Source organism: Globicephala melas, chromosome 7 (genome assembly GCF_963455315.2).
Source record: "Globicephala melas chromosome 7, mGloMel1.2, whole genome shotgun sequence".
Taxonomy (NCBI): domain Eukaryota; kingdom Metazoa; phylum Chordata; class Mammalia; order Artiodactyla; family Delphinidae; genus Globicephala; species Globicephala melas.
The window spans coordinates 4,316,676-4,335,735 of record NC_083320.1 but is presented as its reverse complement, the minus strand read 5'-3'; the positions used below and the strand labels follow the sequence as shown (position 1 = coordinate 4,335,735).

At 45.3% G+C, this 19,060-nt stretch overlaps 1 protein-coding gene across 3 annotated transcripts in view; it reads right to left on the bottom strand.

Annotated features, from left to right (window-relative positions):
* The window catches only part of IQCA1 (IQ motif containing with AAA domain 1), a 197,176-nt gene that overhangs the window by 95,867 nt on the left and 82,249 nt on the right, over positions 1 to 19,060 (bottom strand). For all 3 annotated transcript variants that reach the window (XM_060301667.1, XM_030864755.2, XM_060301668.1), the window contains exons 9-11: positions 16,346 to 16,421; positions 9,226 to 9,332; positions 8,967 to 9,068 (exon numbers count right to left, since the gene is read on the bottom strand). In XM_060301667.1, the coding sequence (XP_060157650.1) occupies positions 8,967 to 9,068; positions 9,226 to 9,332; positions 16,346 to 16,421 (285 nt within the window). The remainder of the gene's footprint in view (positions 1 to 8,966; positions 9,069 to 9,225; positions 9,333 to 16,345; positions 16,422 to 19,060) is intronic.

Here is a 19,060-nt window from a genome sequence, read left to right as displayed (position 1 = left end):
CTTTTGATTGTTTGCATGATATATTCTTTCCATCCTTTTACTTACGACCTGCTTATATCATTATATATCAAATGAGGTTCCTGCAGACAGTATATAGTTGGGTCATGTTTTTAAATCTACTTTGGTATTCTCTGTCTTTTAATTGATGTGTTTAGACTGTTTACATTTAATGTAATTATTGATATATTAAGACTTGTCTACCATTTTATTTATTTTTTGTTATATTTTTTATTTCTTTTTCCTGACAGGGAAAACTGTCATCCTGTAGATGACTTGACCATTTTTAGAATTTCATTTGATAGTGTTCTTTGAGTATATTTCTTTGTATACTTTTCTAGTGGTTGCTCTGGGTGTTACATTATATATGCATAGTGAATCAGAGTCTACTCATGTCACATTTTGAGTGAAGTAGAAAAATCTTATTTCCCTTTACATGCCTTTACCCATCCCCTGTCATTTGTAATATTGTCTTAAATATTTCCTCTGCATCACTGAGAACCAAGTCAAACAATGTCATAATTTTTGCTTCAATCAAATAACATAATTTAGAAAGGGAAGAAAAGCCTATTCTCTCTCTCTCTATATATATATATAAATTTTTATTGGAGTATAGTTGACTTACAATGTTGTGTTAGGATTTCTGGCTTTTCTTGAAAAGTCAGAAGATCTGGCAGGACAGGGTATGCCTTCCCGCCTGGCAATCACTGGCCAGAGCTGAGTCATGTGTGCTGTTTAGTTCATCACAGTCCTATGCCTGCTTCTCTCATTTATGGAACTTGACTGACACTGAAGGCATTTGAGTTTGAGACTCCCGAGGTAGACGATCCTTGGTTATATCACTGAGCACCTGCCACCTCTAGTATTTCTGAAGTACCCAGGAGGTCCATGACATGGAGTGTTTTGTGATTTCACTGATACCCAGATTACCTATATTTTTGGTTACCAAGTTATTTCTTCCTTTCTGATGCTCCAGGTTTTTTTTTCTGAACCATTTTCTTTCCATTTAAAGAAGTTCCTTTAGAAATTCTCTCAGGGTGAATCTGCTGGTGAAAAATTATCTTAGTTCTCCTTCATCTGAAAATATCTTGATTTCTTTTTCACAGCTGAAGAATATTTTTGCTGGGTATAGATTCTGCTTGGCAGTTATTTTATTTCAGCACTTGAAAAAGTATTGTGCCCTTTCTTTCCATCTCAGTTTCTGGTGTGCAACCCACAGTCATTTAAGGTATTTTTCTCCTATAGGTAAAGCGTCATTTTTTTCTCTGGCTGCTTTACAGATTTTTTTTTTTGTCTTCTGTAGTTAGAAGCTTAGTTATGATGTGTCTCAGATCATATGTCTTTGGATTTATCCTGTTGGGTATTAATTTAGCTTCTTGAATCTGCAGGTTTATATCTCCTGTCAAATTTGGGAAGATTTCAACCATTCTTTCTTGAAGTGCTTTTTCAGCCTCATCTTCTTTTTCTTCTCCTTCTGAGATTCTGATGGCATGAATATAAGATTTTTTTTAATAGTCCCATAGTTCCTAATTCCTATTTAGCTTTTTTTTTTTTTTTCCCAGTTGATTTTCTCTGTTGTTCAGATTGGGTAATTTCTATTGTTCTATCTTCCAATTCACTGATTCTTTCCTCTGTCTCCTCTATTCTGCTGCTGAGCTCATCTAGCATTTTGCATACTGTAGTTTTAAGTTCTAAAATTTCCATTTGGTTCTCCTTTATGTCTTCTACTTTTTTGCTGAGGCTTTCTGTTTTGTTTTGTTTTTTTCATTTGTATCTAGCAGCTTTATAATTACTCATTGAAGCATTTTAATCACGGCTGCCTTAACATGTTTGCCAGGTAATTCTAACATCGCTGACACTTCAGACTTGGCATCTGTTGTCTGTTTTCCTTCAGTCTGAGATCTTCCAGGTTCTTCTATGATGAGTGACTTTCAATAAAACCTAAACATTTTTGTATTATGTTATGAGACTCTGAACTTAATTTAAATCTCTTGTTTTAACTCTGACACTGCTCTGGCAGGGGAATTGTGTGTGTGTGCGTGTGTTGTGCTGTTATTGCCAGGAAGGTAGAAGTCTAGGTTACCCAATCCATTGTGGGAGGGGCTCCTTATATTTCTGGGTGGGGGTGGGAGTTCTGGCTCTCCATGTGGTCTCCACTCACACTGAGGTGAAGGTGTCCTTGTTACCACTGGGAACTGGTGAAGTTTTGACTCTCCACTAGGTCTCCTCTGATTCATCCCAGGAGGGAGGGAGGGGTGCCTTGTTATCACTGGTTGGGGGTGGAGTCCAGATAGATTCCCCATGTAGTCTCCACTGACATAGTGGATGGGAAGGCTTCACAACAAATGGGCAGGAATGAAAGTCTTTGTTCCTTATTTGATCTTCTCTGACACCACTCCAGTGAGGGTGTTGGGTTGTCTCCTATGTCTTCATGAGGGAAGAAGTCTAGGCGCCCCATGGAGCCTTTGCTGGTGTGCACTGGAGTGGGGCCACATTTTTTCTGAAGTGTTTGGATGGTGCAGGGTGGTTATTAACTAAAACCTGTTTTGTCTGATACTGAGTTACACTAGCTATCTTTTTGGCTAGTACTTTCATGGTTTATAGATTACCATCTATAGTTTATAGTTTATTTTTAACATATCTATTTGTTATGTTTAAAGTGTGTTTCTTATAAATAGCATATAGTTGAGTTTTGTTTATTTCCAGTCTGACAATCATTGTCTTTTAAAATAGAACATTTAGTCCACTTACATTTTAGGTAATTATGGATTAAATTAATTGGATTTAATTCTATCAAATTCATATTTACTTTCTTTTTATTATTTCTTTTCTTTTTATTCCTATTTTTCCTTTCCTGTATTCTTTTTGATTAATTATTTAAAATTTTTCTGCTTATCTTCACTATTACTTTTTTGCCATACATTTTAGTATGATTTAAAAAATTATAAAATACATCATTAATTTATTACAATTTACCTTAAATTAGCTCTTTTTGGCTCCCTGAACAATGCAGCAATCTCACAAGTCCGTTTATTCCTACCCAACTTTTCTGTTGCTGCTGTTATATATTTTCTTTGTATGTATGGTACAGACCCTTATTCTTGCTTTAAAAACCAGAATATTTTAAGAATAGGTAGCTTTTTATACTTGCCCAAATTTTACATTTTGAAGAGCTGATTATTCCTTCTTACACTTTTGTTTTCTTATCTGGGATTCTTTTCCTTCAGCCTGAAGAATATCCTTTTAGTATTTTCATATTATGGGTCTGCTGCTGCTAAGTCAAATCAGATGTTGTTTGTCTCTATTTTATTTCCATTTTTGAAGGATATTTTCACTGGGTATAGAATTCTAGGTTGGCAGTTATTTCTTTCCAGTCTCTAAAGATGCTATTCACACTTCCTTCTGGCTTCCATGGTTTCTGTTGAGAGATTTAGTAGTCTTTCTTATTTTTTGTTATCCTGAAGGAAATGTGCCTTTTAAAAAAATCTAGTAAGAGTTTGCCTTTTATCTTTGACTTTCAGTATTTTGACTGTGATGTGTCTAGATGTGGTTTTCTTTGTAATCATCCTTCTTGGACCTCAGTAAGGTTCTTGAATGTGTGGGTGTGTGTATTTCATCTGATTTGGAAAATTCACAAACATTACTTTTTCATGTATTGCTTCTGTTCCATTCTCCTCTTTTGGGGAAAATTCTAATTACACATATGTTACAACTTTTGACCATGTCTCAAATCTCTCTTCTTCTCTGTTCTGTTTTTTATAGTATTTGTTTTTTCTGTACTTCAGTTTGGACTTCCTATTGACTTGTTTTTGAGGTCAACCTGCCTTTTGCGATGTCTATGCTGTTGTTAAACCAATTAGAAGACTTCTTATTTTTGGATACCATATTTTTCAACTGCAGAATGTTTATTTGTTTCTTTTAAATGTAGATTCTAAATTTCTATTTAAGTATGGCATTTTTTTTCCATTTATATATGCTAGCACTCAGGAATGCAAAATATAGAGCCAGTCAAGAATCTTATCCTCAAGGAGCTTCATGGCCACTTCAGGAACTCCTATGTCCTTAAAGTTTTTGTGATTAGAACAAGAGAGGAGCTCGAGAGAGAGAGATGGCCTCTGAGAGTCAGGACCTCACTCAGTGATGTCATAATGGGGGTGACAGCAAATCCAGGGTTGATTCACAGTCCTGCATATCTGCAAACTTGTTTTTGAAAGTACAGACTCTTTGTCTGTCTTGTTATCTTCTGTACCTCAAATGCCTTGAACTGTACCTGGCATACAGTGCCCAATAAATAATATTAAATGAAACAATCAGTAAAGATGATATGTCCCCCAAGATCTGATTTTGGATCTCTAAATCACAAGAGAAGGTGGAAAAGACTGCATTGTAAGTAGATTAAATTATAATGTGAAATATAATTGCCAAGGGAAACAGACTCTGTAACCTTCCTTCTTGTAAGAAAATGAACATGAAACTACAATAACTCATCAGAAGGTTGCTTGTTGAGTATGGAATAAGCAAAGGAGGTGGCTGGATGCTCCGAATTGCTACCTATGCCATACTGTGACATCTTGAGGCACTTATTTAGCCTATAGGGGTCAATCTGCATAGGATCTAGATTTGATTAATTCATTCATTCAATATTATGTGCTGAGGACTTGCTATGTGCCAGAAAAGGTTACAAAGGTGAGCAGAAAAGACAGTCACATAGTCGCTGGACTCATGGCCCTTCAGTAGTAGATTTGGGAAGGCAGAAACAAACAAAATGATCTCACCAGTAAATGTAACATTAAAACTGTGATATGATAAAGCACCAGGAAGACATGGTACTCAGCGTCGAGTGTATGTGTAGCAACCAGACTTACTTTGGAGGTCCCAAAAGGCTTTCCTGAGGAAGAAGGGCTTGGACTGAGACCCCAAGGATGAGTAGGGGTTAACTACACTCGGGACTGAGGGTGTGGGGGTAAAGACAGTTCTTGAGAGGGAACAGCATGTGCAAAGGCCCTGTGGTGGGAGGGAGCACAGGGTGTTTGAGGCACAAAGAGGAAGATCAGGGTGCTGGAGTGCAGCCAGGGAGGAGAGGTGGGTGATGAGCCTGAAGAAGAGGACACTGGCAAGGTTGGTCATGGCCTTGTAAGCCTGTCATCTTTATCCTTGGGGGAACCGGGGTGTCATTGAAGGGTTTCAGCATGGAGTGCTAAGGTCATATTTATATTTCGAAAGGAGCACTCAGGCTGCTGTATAATCTCTGATCAAGTCACTGTTTCTGGATAATGCTGAAATAATACTGTCAAATTCTATCCCTCTGAGTCCTCTTTCTCCTTTTCTATGTTCAAGGTTGCCCATTCCCCTTCTGCTAATGGTCTTCTTAAGGAGGGGATTTAGTATAGCTAATTAAGTTTCAGCTTACGAAATTAAATCATAATTATGTCTCCCAAGGTCATTTGGATTGGAATTTTGAGAACTGAAAACTCTACAGTTACACAATTACCATCAATCTATTGGGGTACCCTGAGTGCATCTATTGTGTATTCAACCAGTTTAATTCCAAGAGAGAAATTCATAGCAATTTCTCACCCTGTGACATGTCATGAGTTAGGACATGGTGAGGGCAGACACCAGGCTGCGAGGAGTGAGAGGGTGCCCTTGGGCCAGACTGATGATCAGATGCTGGGTAAGAGGAGGAAGCCTATTCTCAGCTGGAGGGGTACAGTCACCTCCTGGCTTCATTTTCCGTTTTGTTTGGCTTGATTTCCATGTTCAGTCATGAAAGTATCACTTTCTGAAGACGTGAAATTCATTAATAGGGTCAATGGGTGGCATATTTATTTCCTATTGATGAGGGAATAGCCTATAGAGAGCCCTCAGTGGGCTACAGAGATGGAGCCTCAGTAGAGGCCCATGAAGGACATTCAGAGTCAGAGTTAAACTGTAAACTGTAAAGTCAACACAAAAAGCATTAGGATAGAGCCACTGTAAAGACACCGTACAGCCCCTGGGCTGGCGAAACTAGTCACTAATGTAGCTGGGAGTGTGGTAAACTCTGAGGGAGTGTGTGAGTCCCAGGAAGAGGTGATGGACCATGGAAACCTGAGAAGCCTTCAAAGGGCAAAGGCTGCCCACAGTCCTGCCAGCTCCTCTGCCTGGAGTATCCTGGCCCCAGAGGTAGGGCTGGCTCTGAATCAAAGTGGACCATGTTCACAACACTTCTGATGCCAGATGTGCGGGGTTCTCCCCCGCCAAGCAGTTTTCTGCAACACCAGCTGGGGGGTCCTGCAATCTAACTCAATTCTGACACTGTCTACCTGGAGATAGAGTCGGATCCCACAGGTTAAGGGTGATGTCCCACCAAACTGCTCCCCACCCCAATTCAGATGCCAATTGCCAAGTCCAGGTTGTCACCTATGTTTCTGCCCAACCGGCTATAAACCCCTCCTCAGGTATGATTAATTTGTGAGAGTGGCTCACAGAACTCAGGAAAACACTTACTTCCATCCACCAGTTCATTAAAGGATATGATACAGGATACAGAAGGACAGCCAGATGAAGAGGTACGTAGGGCAAGGTCTGGGAGGGTCCTGAGTGCAGGAGCTCCTGCCCCTGTGACATTGGGGTGTGTTACCCTCCCAGGATGTGGATGTGTTAACCCACCTGGAAACTCTCCAAATCCCATCATTATTGGGGTTTCACGGAAGCTTCCTCATGTGGGCTTGATCAATTATTAACTCCATTTCCATCTCCTGTCCCCTCTCTAGAGAATGGGGGTGGGTGGAGCTGAGAATTCCAGGCTTCTAATCATGGCTTGGTCTTCCCTGTAACCAGCCCCCACCTGGGAGCCATCTAGGAACCCACCCAGCATTGCCTCATTGTAACAAAAGACGCTTCCAGTGTGCTTATCACTTAGGAATTTTTTTTTTTTTGAGTATAATTGCTTTACAATGGTGTGTTAGTTTCTGCTTTATAAGAAAGTGAATCAGTTATACATATACATATGTTCCCATATCTCTTCCCTCTGTGTCTCCCTCCCTCCCACCCTCCCTATCCCACCCCTCTAGGTGGACACAAAGCACCTAGCTGATCTCCCTGTGCTATGCAGCTGCTTCCCACTAAATATCTATTTTACGTTTGGTAGTGTATATATGTCCATGCCTCTCTCTCGCTTTGTCACAGCTTACCCTTCCCCCTCCCCATATCCTCAAGTCCATTCTCTAGGTGTGTGTCTTTATTCCTGTCTTACCCCTAGGTTCTTCATGACATTTTTTTCCCCTTAAATTCCATATATATGTGTTAGCATACGGTATTTGTTTTTCTCTTTCTGACTTACTTCACTCTGTATGACAGACTCTAGGTCTATCCACCTCATTACAAATAGCACAAAAACAGAAAGATAGATCAATGGAACAGGATAGAAAGCCCAGAGATAAACCCACACACATATGGTCACCTTATCTTTGATAAAGGAGGCAGGAATGTACAGTGGAGAAAGGACAGCCTCTTCAATAAGTGGTGCTGGGAACACTGGACAGGTACATGTAAAAGTATGAGATTAGATCACTCCCTGACACCATATACAAAAATAAGCTCAAAATGGATTAAAGACCTAAATGTAAGGCCAGAAACTATCAAACTCTTAGAGGAAAACATAGGCAGAACACTCTATGACATAAATCACAGCAAGATCCTTTTTGACCCACCTCCTAGAGAAATGGAAAGAAAAACAAAAATAAACAAATGGGACCTAATGAAACTTCAAAGCTTTTGCACAGCAAAGGAAACCATAAACAAGACCAAAAGACAACCCTCAGAATGGGAGAAAGTATTTGCAAATGAAGCAACTGACAAAGGATTAATCTCCAAAATTTACAAGCAGCTCATGCAGCTCAATAACAAAAACACAAACAACCCAATGCAAATATGGGCAGAAGACCTAAATAGACACTTCTCCAAAGAAGGTATTCAGAGTGCCAACACATGAAAGAATGCTCAACATCATTAATCATTAGAGAAATGCAAATCAAAACTACAGTGAGATATCATCTCACACAGGTAGGAATGGCCATTATCAAAAAATCTAGAAACAATAAATGCTGGAGAGGGTGTGGAGAAAAGGGAACACTTTTGCACTGCTGGTGGGAATGTGAATTGGTACAGCCACTATGGAGAACAGTATGGAGGTTCCTTAAAAAACTACAAACAGAACTACCATATGACCCAGCAATCCCACTACTGGGCATATACCCTGAGAAAACCATAATTCAAAAAGAATCATGTACCAAAATGTTCACTGCAGCTCTATTTCCAATAGCCCGGAGATGGAAACAACCTAAGTGTCCATTATCAGATGAATGGATAAAGAAGATGTGGCACATATATACAATGGAATATTACTCAGTCACTTAGGAATTTCCAAGGGTTCCAGGAGCTCCCTGCCAACAAGCAGGGGCAGACACCAATCTTATATTTTCTCTTATCTCTCAGGACCCTAGTATGTGAACATGGAATATTGGAATCCAACTAGCTACTCTAAACCACTATGAGACGGATGGGTGGCAACTGAAAATTCAATTCATCGGATTCCCTGACTCACAAAGAACCTGCTCATTGCCACTGGCTTCCCCTACAGAGCTTCTACAGGAAGAGACGGGTGGGCATTTGAGACACACGCCCCAGCTCCTCCGATAGGTCTCCTCCCACTTGTGGGGCTTGGGTACCACGGATCTGCAGTGATGGGGGACTGGGGAAGTTACTCCCAGACTGTTGGATTTATCTCATTTATGAGCCCACAGCCCTGAGGGCTACCTGGTGGACCGACGTAAATTCACCAAAGGTAGGCACGTTTCCCGGAGAATCAGCCTGGGACAGCCGGGGTCCGCAGGCAGCACGCATGGATGGGCCACCGCCCGCGGGGGCCGGGCTCCTGGTCATGGTTGGGATCTGCTCTCGGCTTCCCGTGCATAAGGACCACTCACCTCTTTACTTCCTTTCTTCCTTCCTGTTTTGCCCGGTAATTCCATCTCTCTGTTCACAGCTAGTTTTAAGTTTTTTAGTTCCTGTCTCATCAGCTCGTCAACCTAGGTGAATACAAAAGGTTTAGGTGACTTCGCATGACTTGTGTTTTCTTTGTGAAGTTAAAAATAGCTTAAATTCTGGGTAGGTTATTAACGGGAAATTGTAACAAAGCACTGCAGCGAATGACTTGCTGGGACTACAGCATAAAAGCAGTCTTACCTGCAGCCTGATCTCCGACTCCAATTCTTTCCGTTTGTCCTCTTTGATCAGTTCGGGATCATAGCCCTGGGGGACATTCCACGATTCATCTTTATTCTTCCACAGGTCTGTACTCCAGAAGGATAAAGAAAAAGAAAATGAAATTTTTTCAGCGTGAAGACTAATGTCGACTTAAAAAAAATGTACGACGTGAGAGTTGTGAGTCAAGTTTTATTTGGGGCAAAATGAGGATTATAGCCCGGGAGACAGCGTCTCAGAGAGCTCTGAGAAACTGCTCTAAAGAGGCAGGGGGGAAGGTCAGCATACATGTGATTCTGGTGAAGGGGGAGTCCATGCAATCGAGCATATTTTTTTGGCAGAAGGTTTCTGCTCGTCTCGAGGAGCAGTCGTCACCATGAAGGATTTCAGTGCTTTTTTAGATAGGAGGAGATACAAGAATTGGGCTCATAAAATCTTCTCCTGAAAATACCTAACTATTCTGAAGACCTGCTCTGCCAGTTTTTCCCAGAGCACAGAGGGCCTCATGCATGCTCTCCACCTTGAACTCCTTTCAGGGGGTGTTGGAAGTCAGCAGCCACAGTGGCTCATGATCTAATCCTTGTAGAGGTAGAGGGCCAGTGCCCATTCCTTTGTGGTTGACACTAAGGAACGCAGTTTTCTGACATATAACACAAACTCAGCTTTCTGCCCTACATCCTTCTCCACTTCCCAAACAGAAGGATTGTCCCTGTATAATATCTAAAAAATAAAGAAGGAAACTGCTAATGTGTAAAGATCCAATAAAAAAGTATGAAACAAACAGTATTCTTCCATACGGTTAAAAACATGTAAAAAATAATACGTTAATTGTGGGATTATACAGTTATAGGTGACTGTTTCTGTAATATGTTTTACATTATTTTTATTATGCAAATGGCGCGCTAAAATAGGAGAGATTTTGTTGCTAGTTCAACTCACCAGTAATTTACCCTGGCTCCTAGTAAAAGCCAACACTGAATACACAAGTACCCACTACTCGCCCCTAATTCAACGGCTCTATTTTTGTATCACTTTTTGGATGTTTTTGAAATCACACACATTTTACATTTCCCTTTTGCCTGGCAGTTAGGAGGATGGTTAGAGAAATGTGACCCTAGAGGAAATAAGGGTAATTTTGTATCACTGGAATAAATGGGAATAAACCTGTTTTCTCAGAAGAGGAATTCCAAATTGCGCAGAGGTGCAGATCACTGGATCCTGGCTGTGGGATCGGGGGATCTCCCAGGGGAAAAAGACTTGCCAGTTTGGGAAATGAGATCTCTTCCCTGAATTTGTGTTCAGAACGTGATGGAAAATTTCTGGAACCAAACCTGCAACCACCACTCCGCTGGGCCACTTTGCCGGGAGCACATCCCTGGAGCACGGAGGCCGTGCAACTCGGGAAGGCAACCGAGGGCCACGGGGCCCCAGGCAGGGGTTTCCCCACCTCTGTCTGACAACGGCTATGGCTTGGGAAGAAAGGGGGTCGTGCGGGGCCCGGATGGCAGGCGGTGAACGATGGGATGGAAGTTTCTCAAGTACAGCTTCTCCTACGAGCACCTCACGGGATCCTGAGACTAGCCAGGACTGTGTCCCCCGACACAGCTCATCAAGAAGGGTGGCATTAGAGGACAAGCCATAGAGGACAGTCACGGTCACAGGCAGAAACATACGTCTGGGTACACAGAGCAGGAGGTGTCAACTGTGAAGGTGGACAGCAGAGAAGATTCTCGGAGAGTCAAGTGGGCGAACAGATGAGAGAGGAGGGTGGAATCTTCACGTAAATCATGGAGGCCGGGGATGAGCAGAAGCTGCGAGAAGGGAAAGGAGAAGGGACGGCACGTGGTGTGAGCCAGGAATGGCTGCAGATCCTGGGGAGATGGAGCAAAAGGGCGACGAGATGCAGATGCACAAGAACGGGCGACTGGGCGAGGGCATCGCCTGGAGGGCTCCAGCCAGGCGGCAGCCCCGGCAGGTGGGTCCCCCATGCTACCGCTTTCCAGCTGCTGGTCTTACAGTCTTCCCTTTCCTTGTCAACAGTCTCCAACCTCTCGAGGAGCGAGGAACCAGGTAGGACAGCGGCTACTCTAAAAACACTTGTGCCCAGGTGGAAGTGAGGAGGCGGAGGACCACTGGGCGTGTCCTCTTCGCGGCGTCCGAGTCAGGGCCACACAGAACGCAAGGGGAGCAAGACGGGATGTGGCTGTGCAGCTCCAGTTTTCCCAAAGTGTGGGTCGGCTCCACAAGCCACAGGCTGGAGACCCTGACGCTGCTCCCAGAGGCTGGCATGGAGATCTCTGGAAGCGAGAGGGGCCATCACAAGGTGATGGCCACACACATGTCAGGCCTGGCTCACTTCCTGGTCAGTTAGCTGGGCAGAGGGGTCGGCCTGCCTAGCTTCCAGGCCCGGCGAGGGCTCTTAGGCTCACCGGCCTCCCACCAGCCAACCAAGGGCAGTGCGGCCTGGACGGGGCCAGCCCTTGGCTGGTCACAGTCTGTGCCAGGAAGATAGCAAGGAGAAACCGACGGGTGATGCAAAGTTTCAGGGGCAGATTTTTGAAAATGAGGATGATGAAAGTACCGAAACTTTTTCTAGGGTGGTTAGTGTGGATTTATAAGAAATCGACAAGAAACACATCACAGAGGGGGTGAAATTTTCATAGAATTGATTCACCCACATGTCCTTCCCAAGCAGGGTGGCCACGTGAGAGGTGGCCCAGCCGCTAGGGCTCAGACGATGGGACGGGATGATACGGCAGGAGAGGTTTGGGGGTGTGCCTCCTGTATGCCTGTCTGAGGGTGACCTCAGTTTCTGCTCTGGCCTGAGCGCCTGTCCGCCCTCCCCCCCAGAAGGGGGATTTTGCAGTGAGCTTGGAAGGTGTGAATACACAAAGGCGAGGCTGGCTCACGGGCTTGAAGGCAACCGCCCCTTCTCTGTGCGTTTTCTGAAATTTACATAAGCTTAGACTGTGGAAAACTTTGAAATGCAGGAATAACATAATGCTTCTTTTTTATGGGTTTCCAATTGTAAGCTCTCCCCCTGGAAAATACTATAACTGTGTTAAAACGTGCTATTCACACATAACAACTCTTTCCTAGCAGATTTCCACCTTGTATGATGACTAAATCTCCTCCCACAGCAAAAGCCACCTGTTTCATTAAGATCTTTTAGAGCAAAACTGCTTTGTCATTTAAAGGAAGCTACGCTGCTTTTTCACGGGGTAGGTTTACTAAGACTGGGAAGCAATGCATTTCAAAACGAAAGGAACACAGACTATTCAACAGAGAGGAAAGCAAGGTGTGATTATTTATGTAAAAGCAGCGACGCTCCCATTTCCGGAGCTGTAACTATATGTTACAGATAAAGCAGCTCGTAGCAGCCTTTCCCGGTTTCACCTCTACTTCGCGTAAATGGACCTCGTTTTCCACTGCAACTTTGTTTTTCTCATGACACTTTTGCACAGGGCCCTTCTCAATCCCTTCAAGAATTTCATGGACATTTCTGAACGCAGGAAGCTGTTCATGGCTCTCAAAGGAAAACAACGGCCCGCTCTTTCCTACAGCAGAGAATGAGCTTTTATCCCAGAATTGGGAAAGCGGGAGCTGCGGCAGCTTTTGCACGTGGAGGGGTGACCGAGGAGGGCGCGTCATCTCAGTGATTAAAATGCTAATGTTTCATCTGAGAAGGAAAAGCTTTGATTTTTATGACAAGAATTCTCAGATGAAAACATTTAATTTCTGTAAGTTACTGAAGACCTGACAGATAGCTCATCAAATGCCCCAACAGCCAACTAGGAAAATCACGCTTCATGTTTCCTGCTCCCGAGTGGCTTGTGTTTTCTTAGTCTTGATGGAAACAGATATTACACACCAGGTGCGGGTCGGTTCAAGAGCTTTGCTGGGTGGGTCTGCAGGCTTCCCATGGGAACATTAGACGGCCCCCAAATTAATTACTGTTTTTATCAAAATAATGCATGCACCTTATTTTAAAGTCAGAGTATTGAGAAGATTATAATAAAAAAACTCTGCCTTCCAGTTACACTGTCCAGTGGCATTTATTCCCACATTCATTCATTCAAAAATGCCTTGACTAGATTCAGATTTATTCATAAATCTGATCTATTTGTAAATTATGAAATTCATGCCCTGCCCTCATGGACCTGGCGCCCCCCTCCCACCCCCTGCGGGGAGACAGCAAACACACACACGGAAGTCAGAGGGAGGTGAGTAAAGTGGGGTCAGGGGCGGGCACAGGTGAGGCGGGAGAAGGCCTGAAGGGAAAAGCATTCCAGGCAAGGGGAACAGAAAGCACGACAGCCCTGAGGTGGGGAGGGCGGCCCAGGGGAGGGGGGCGTGAAGTGATCTAGCTTCACGTGGGCTCTTTTGGTTGGTTGTTCCTCTCCCAATGTCTAGATAATACGCGTATACTGCTGCTTCTTGATGTGTCAATTTTAGACACAGGCTCCTGACTCCTTGTTAAGGTAGGTGAGAATTTTGCTCTTCCCCACTTTTCTTTCTTTCTCCATATGCAGTTACATCAGAGGCCAAGGGAGCCAGGCCTTCCAAATCCCGAGTGCGAGTGCATTGAGATGTATCTGGCACCTACGACTCCCCACCAGCAGCCCCTCTCAGGACACCCAGTAGGACAGGCTCCACCAAAATGAGGGAGTAACAGGAAAATGAAGGGGTGACAGTCAGGGAAGGCAAAGGAAGCCCCAAGGAGGACAGCTGGCAGGGCTCCAGAAGGGAGGTGTTCAGAAGAAGAGTAGCTGGTCAATTACCTAACGCGTTTGAAGGCCTGGAAAATTATCTCGAAGGTTGGAGATAGATGTGCAGATTACGAAACAAAAGACAGTGTGTACAGACCAATACATGAAGTCATGCGAAGTGGTGTCTTCACAAACGGCAGCTATTGTCTGCGACCCAGCCCTGAGTTCCGGGGGCACCACAGCCAGGCCTGTGACTTACTGCGATTCCTAGCTGGGTCCCTCGGAGGCAGCTGAGGCCAGCCTAACAAGCCATCCAACTTGTGCCACTGTCCCCACCCATCTACCGCCACCGCACCTGGTGTGTTGTGAGCCTGCGGACGGCATGCGCCAGCTCTGTAGCTCCAGGCTAGCATTGCACCTGGACACTGGAGTCAATCAATGTTTGTTGAGTGAATATGTAAGTGAATGGATGCTTTGATAGTGATTGCTTGGCACCATTGTTTGTTAAAGAGTTGGTATTATCTTGGTGGGAATGTAAGTTGGTGCAGCCACTATGGAGAACAGCATGGAGGTTCCTCAAAACTAAAAACAGAGTTGCCGTATGATCCTGCAATCCCACTCCTGGGCATATATCCGGACAAAACTGTAATTTGAAAAGATACTTGCACCCCAGTGTTCATTGCAGCACTATTTACAATAGCCAAGACGTGGAAACAAATTAAATATCCATCGGCAGAGCAACGGATAAAGAAGATGTGGTACATATATACAATGGAATACTACTCAGCCATAAAAAAGAATGCAGTGACGCCATTTGCAGCAACATGGATGGACCCAGAGATTATCATACTGAGTGAGGTAAGTCAGAAAGAGAAAGACAAATACCATATGATATCACTTACGTGTGGAATCTAAAATATGACACAAATGAACTAATCTTCGAAAGAGAAACAGACTCACAGACATAGAGAACAGACTTGTGGCTGCCAACAGGGTGACGGGGATGGGGGAGGGTTGGAGTGGGAGTTTGGGGTCAGCAGGTGCAAACTATATAGAATGGATACACAACAAGGTCCTACTGTATATAGCACAGGGAACTATATTCAATATCCTGTAATAAACCATAATGGAAAAGAAAAAGAGTTGATGTTCTTAAACGTGAATGATGGCAGGTCTTCTATCAGTAGACCTGATAGAAGATCAGACCTGCTGATGGTGGGTAAGTGATGTTTACCGCTCCTGGTTGTTATAAAGGTAAGTAAGATGGGAACAAAACACAAAGCCTTCTGCGTCTCGGGCACCTAATCAGTGTTAATTTACCCTTTGACCTCCTTCCTCCCCAATTAAAGCAGTCGCTAAATCCTGCTGGGGTCATCCTATCCCTGTGCTTCTGCCTTCGTTCAGCATCTCAGGTAGAGTGGGACCCTTGCCACTAGTGGTAAGTGAAAGAATTTCAGGAGGCACACGGACATTCTTTTTTTTTTTTTTTTTTTTTTTGCCACACTGCACGGCATGCGGGATGTTAGTTCCCTGGCCAGGGAGTGAACCCGCTCCCCTTGCAGTGGAAGTGTGGAGTCTTAACCACTGGATTGCTGGGGGGAAGTCCACGGACATTCTTATTTTATAGAACCGGCATATCAAACCTGCAACGACTTTTGATATAGTTGCTGAGGACGAGGCTCAATTAATTGGGATAAAAACCATGCATCAATTAAAAATAGATATTAAGTAAATAACAGTAGCGGTGCTGTCCACCTAAGACCAGAATTAGGAAGGAGGCACGCATGTGACTGGAGTTTGGAAATATTCTACTTCACGCCATTATTGCATTTTTCAGGAATTTCCAAATAACACTGATGGCCAGGGTCGCCTTGGCAGGTCCTTCTGTGTTGGGGTTTGTTGTGAGGGTGGAGTGGGACCACAGGAAAGTATAATGAGAGTATCTCAAAGACCAATTCGTACACTTGCCGAATGAGACAGATTGTACTCTGCTAAGTATGCTGAACATGGCAGAAAAGATTTAGGTGTCAGTGTTCAGGCACGAGTCTTAGTCTAATAGGATTAAAACATTTTACTGTACATACGGCATTGATTTTCTTAATTTAAACAATCCAGGGAAAATCCTTCTTCCCTTTCATTCCTAGCAAGAGAATGTTCAGCTGGAGTCTCAAGGGTTTAACACAGAACAGGGGTTTAGATGATGTTCTCATCTTCCTCTTTTACCAGTTACATGCCTTGAAGCCACCCAAAGGAATTCTAAAAGAGAGACGGGCAGAAGGTCTTGGCTGTGAATCGCATGTTTGCAGCTTCTCGTGGTTGGGCACCAAATTCTGCCCAACAGAGGCTGAGGCCGCACTGGGTGGACAGGAGCACACCTATTCTGCCCCACTGACCTTTGTATACGTTGTTTCCTTCTTGCATCGTATGAAGGAAAACACTTGGCGACATCTGCCAGCCCTCACCTTCGTCCTGTGAAAGCAGAATAATACACTTGTTAACTCCAGGCAGAGTTTACCTGTCGTGATCAGACAGTAAGAGGCATGTACATCGTGGTTGCTATGGCTACAGAAAAGCACGTAGACTCTTTTCTGGTTTGTGCGGTGAAGGTCCAGCCCCTCGTCTGCCCACCTGGGCAGTTTCCCTGCTGACCAGTCTGAGCAGGGAGTGCTGTGTCCACCGACCAGGGCGGGGATGGTCTGGAGACCTGGCTCTACCTTCAGGCTCCCTGGGGTACCCCACCCCGAGTTTGGTCCTGTCCTCTGATGCTCTGCTCCTCCCTTGCTCTGAAAGCTGATGCCCACCCACGTCCTGCCACCTCCTTCGCCATGTTCCCGTGACCCAGGTTTGCTGCTGCTCTCCGTCTGTGTTCTGCTCCGCCACTTGTCAGGTGGTGGTTTGCAGGAGCACCCGGGCTGCTCCTTTTGGGGCTTGCCTGTCCTCTCCCTGGGCCAGGAAGCCAGTCCTGAGCCCCAGCCTGAGCTGGAGGTCCTGCCAGCCTCCCTGCCCCGGGCCCCCGCTGCAGAGAGAGCCCGGTCACGCCACCCGGCTGCCCCTGTGCAGCCAGCTCGGAGCTGCAGGGACACCGGCCACTGCAGCTGGAGGGTCTGCCCCGACCCCCAGCAGAAGTCGCCCTACACCACCAGGGCTGTTCCGCATCGTGAAGAGCCATACCTCGCCAAGCCCCACCTGACGTTTCTGGGCAATAATGTTTGTACTGTATTAAAAGTCTGGTGCCCGATGACCAAAATCCTGGTTATTGTCACCCCACAAAGGGCAAAAGGAAGGATGCTGGTCTGCACCATGTCTATGGGGAGTTTCCCAAAGCAATCAAAGTGCTCTCTGTACAGCTTGAAGGAGGAGCGGCCATAAGACGGTGAGCATCTCTGGTGACTCTGGGCACAGGACGTGCTCTCGTTTCTGGGACCCCACGCGCCATGGGCCGTGGTTCGGCAGCGCCCGTGTACCGGATCCCCGCCTACCTCTCCTCCCCTACTCCACGTGGCAGTCGGGAAGACATGTGAAACGAGCTCACGAGAGCTATGGGAGCTCCCAGGAGGAGGTCAGGGTGGCGGGAGGACTCTGCTTTCTGCGGGGGTGGGGTGACACGGGGGACCTGCTTGAACCACAGCTCACGGAACACGCAGGGGCTAACACAGCCTCCTCGCGAGGCCACCTGCCTTGCAGAAGCGGGGGGAGAACCTGGACCCAGAACTCCTGGGGGCTCCACGCCTGTGGCGCAACTGACCCACCTTCCAGGACCCACAGGAAATCAAAGCTCACGGGGGAAGGAGCCCCACTCACTCACACAGCCCGGGACACCCAGGCATTCGGGAAGAATCAGCCCGAGAAGCACGGAGAAGACCAGTGCTGGAAAAAGCCATGTCCTTGGATGAAACAGATGATTCGTGGACAGAAAGGGGCATCTAAAATAGCTAATGAATACTCTCAGAGATATTCCTCATCTCTCTCCCCGCCTGGGTATCATCAGGCATTCACGGATCTTTTGTATTTTTTAGTCAGTGCGTTGCTGATGGACGTGCTGTTTCTCTTTTGGTTTTAGATACTCAGATCGTCCTGTATTTGGCCTCTGGGAGCCCCTACAGGTGGTGAGTGTGCGCCTTCATGGGTAGAGGTGAGGCGGGGGGAGGGAAAGAAAAGGGAGCATCATGGAAGCGCTTTCAGCAGAGGGACCAGTCCGTGTGAGTCTGAGCTGGAAGGCCGCGTTGCCTTTGGTAACTGGAAGTTAGTAGGGCAGGGGCGTACGGAACAGGGCCAGCAGACAGACAGAGAGACAGAGACAGAGACACAGAGAGGGGACGGGCTTTGGAAGGCCCATGAGCCGTGTTCCTCAGAGAGTGTGAACTTGGTCTGAGAGCAGGGCAGCCACCTGGGGGTCCCTGCAGGAGCCTGGCATGAATGGATCTGCCTGTCGGGTCATGACTCTGGCTGGAGCACGGGCACAGGCCGGAGGGGGTCAGGATGCCCACCTATCTCTGACCAGAATTCATTTTCCCATCTTCTTCTGTGGAAAATTCTTCTTAGGTCTGAGGCAAATATCCCCTCCTCTGTGAAGCCGTCCTGGATTGTCCCAGGTCAGAAAGACTCTCCCCTCGCTCAGCAGGATCTGCTCATCCTTCCTGGCGCCTGTTTCTCTGTGCATATTATAGGCTATTTGTGTGCCTGCCTTAGCTGCTCTCTTGGGCTGTGGGCCCCCATGGAGGAGGATTCCGTCTTGCTGACGTTTTGTACCCCATATGGAACCAGCATCAGGCCTGTTCTCCAGGCGTTTAACGCACGTAAGTAAAAATAAGATTTATGGGTCTATTTGTACAGCTTTATTTCTATAATAAATATCAAGTTCTCAAGGGGAGTAAAACACTGTTAAGACCAGTTTTGGAAACATCTGATCCTGATTGCACAGAATGACAGTGGACGTTAGCGGTTCCCACGGCTTTCCACGTGGTAATGACATAACTGGCCGTCACAGGAGACACCTTTTAACCAGAGAGAAAGCACGATGGAACACGTCTGCTTTCCTTTTCAGAGCTATTTCTTCCTTTGGTCAATAGTTCATTGGACATATCCTTTCCTTTGGTTGCTGTTTGAAA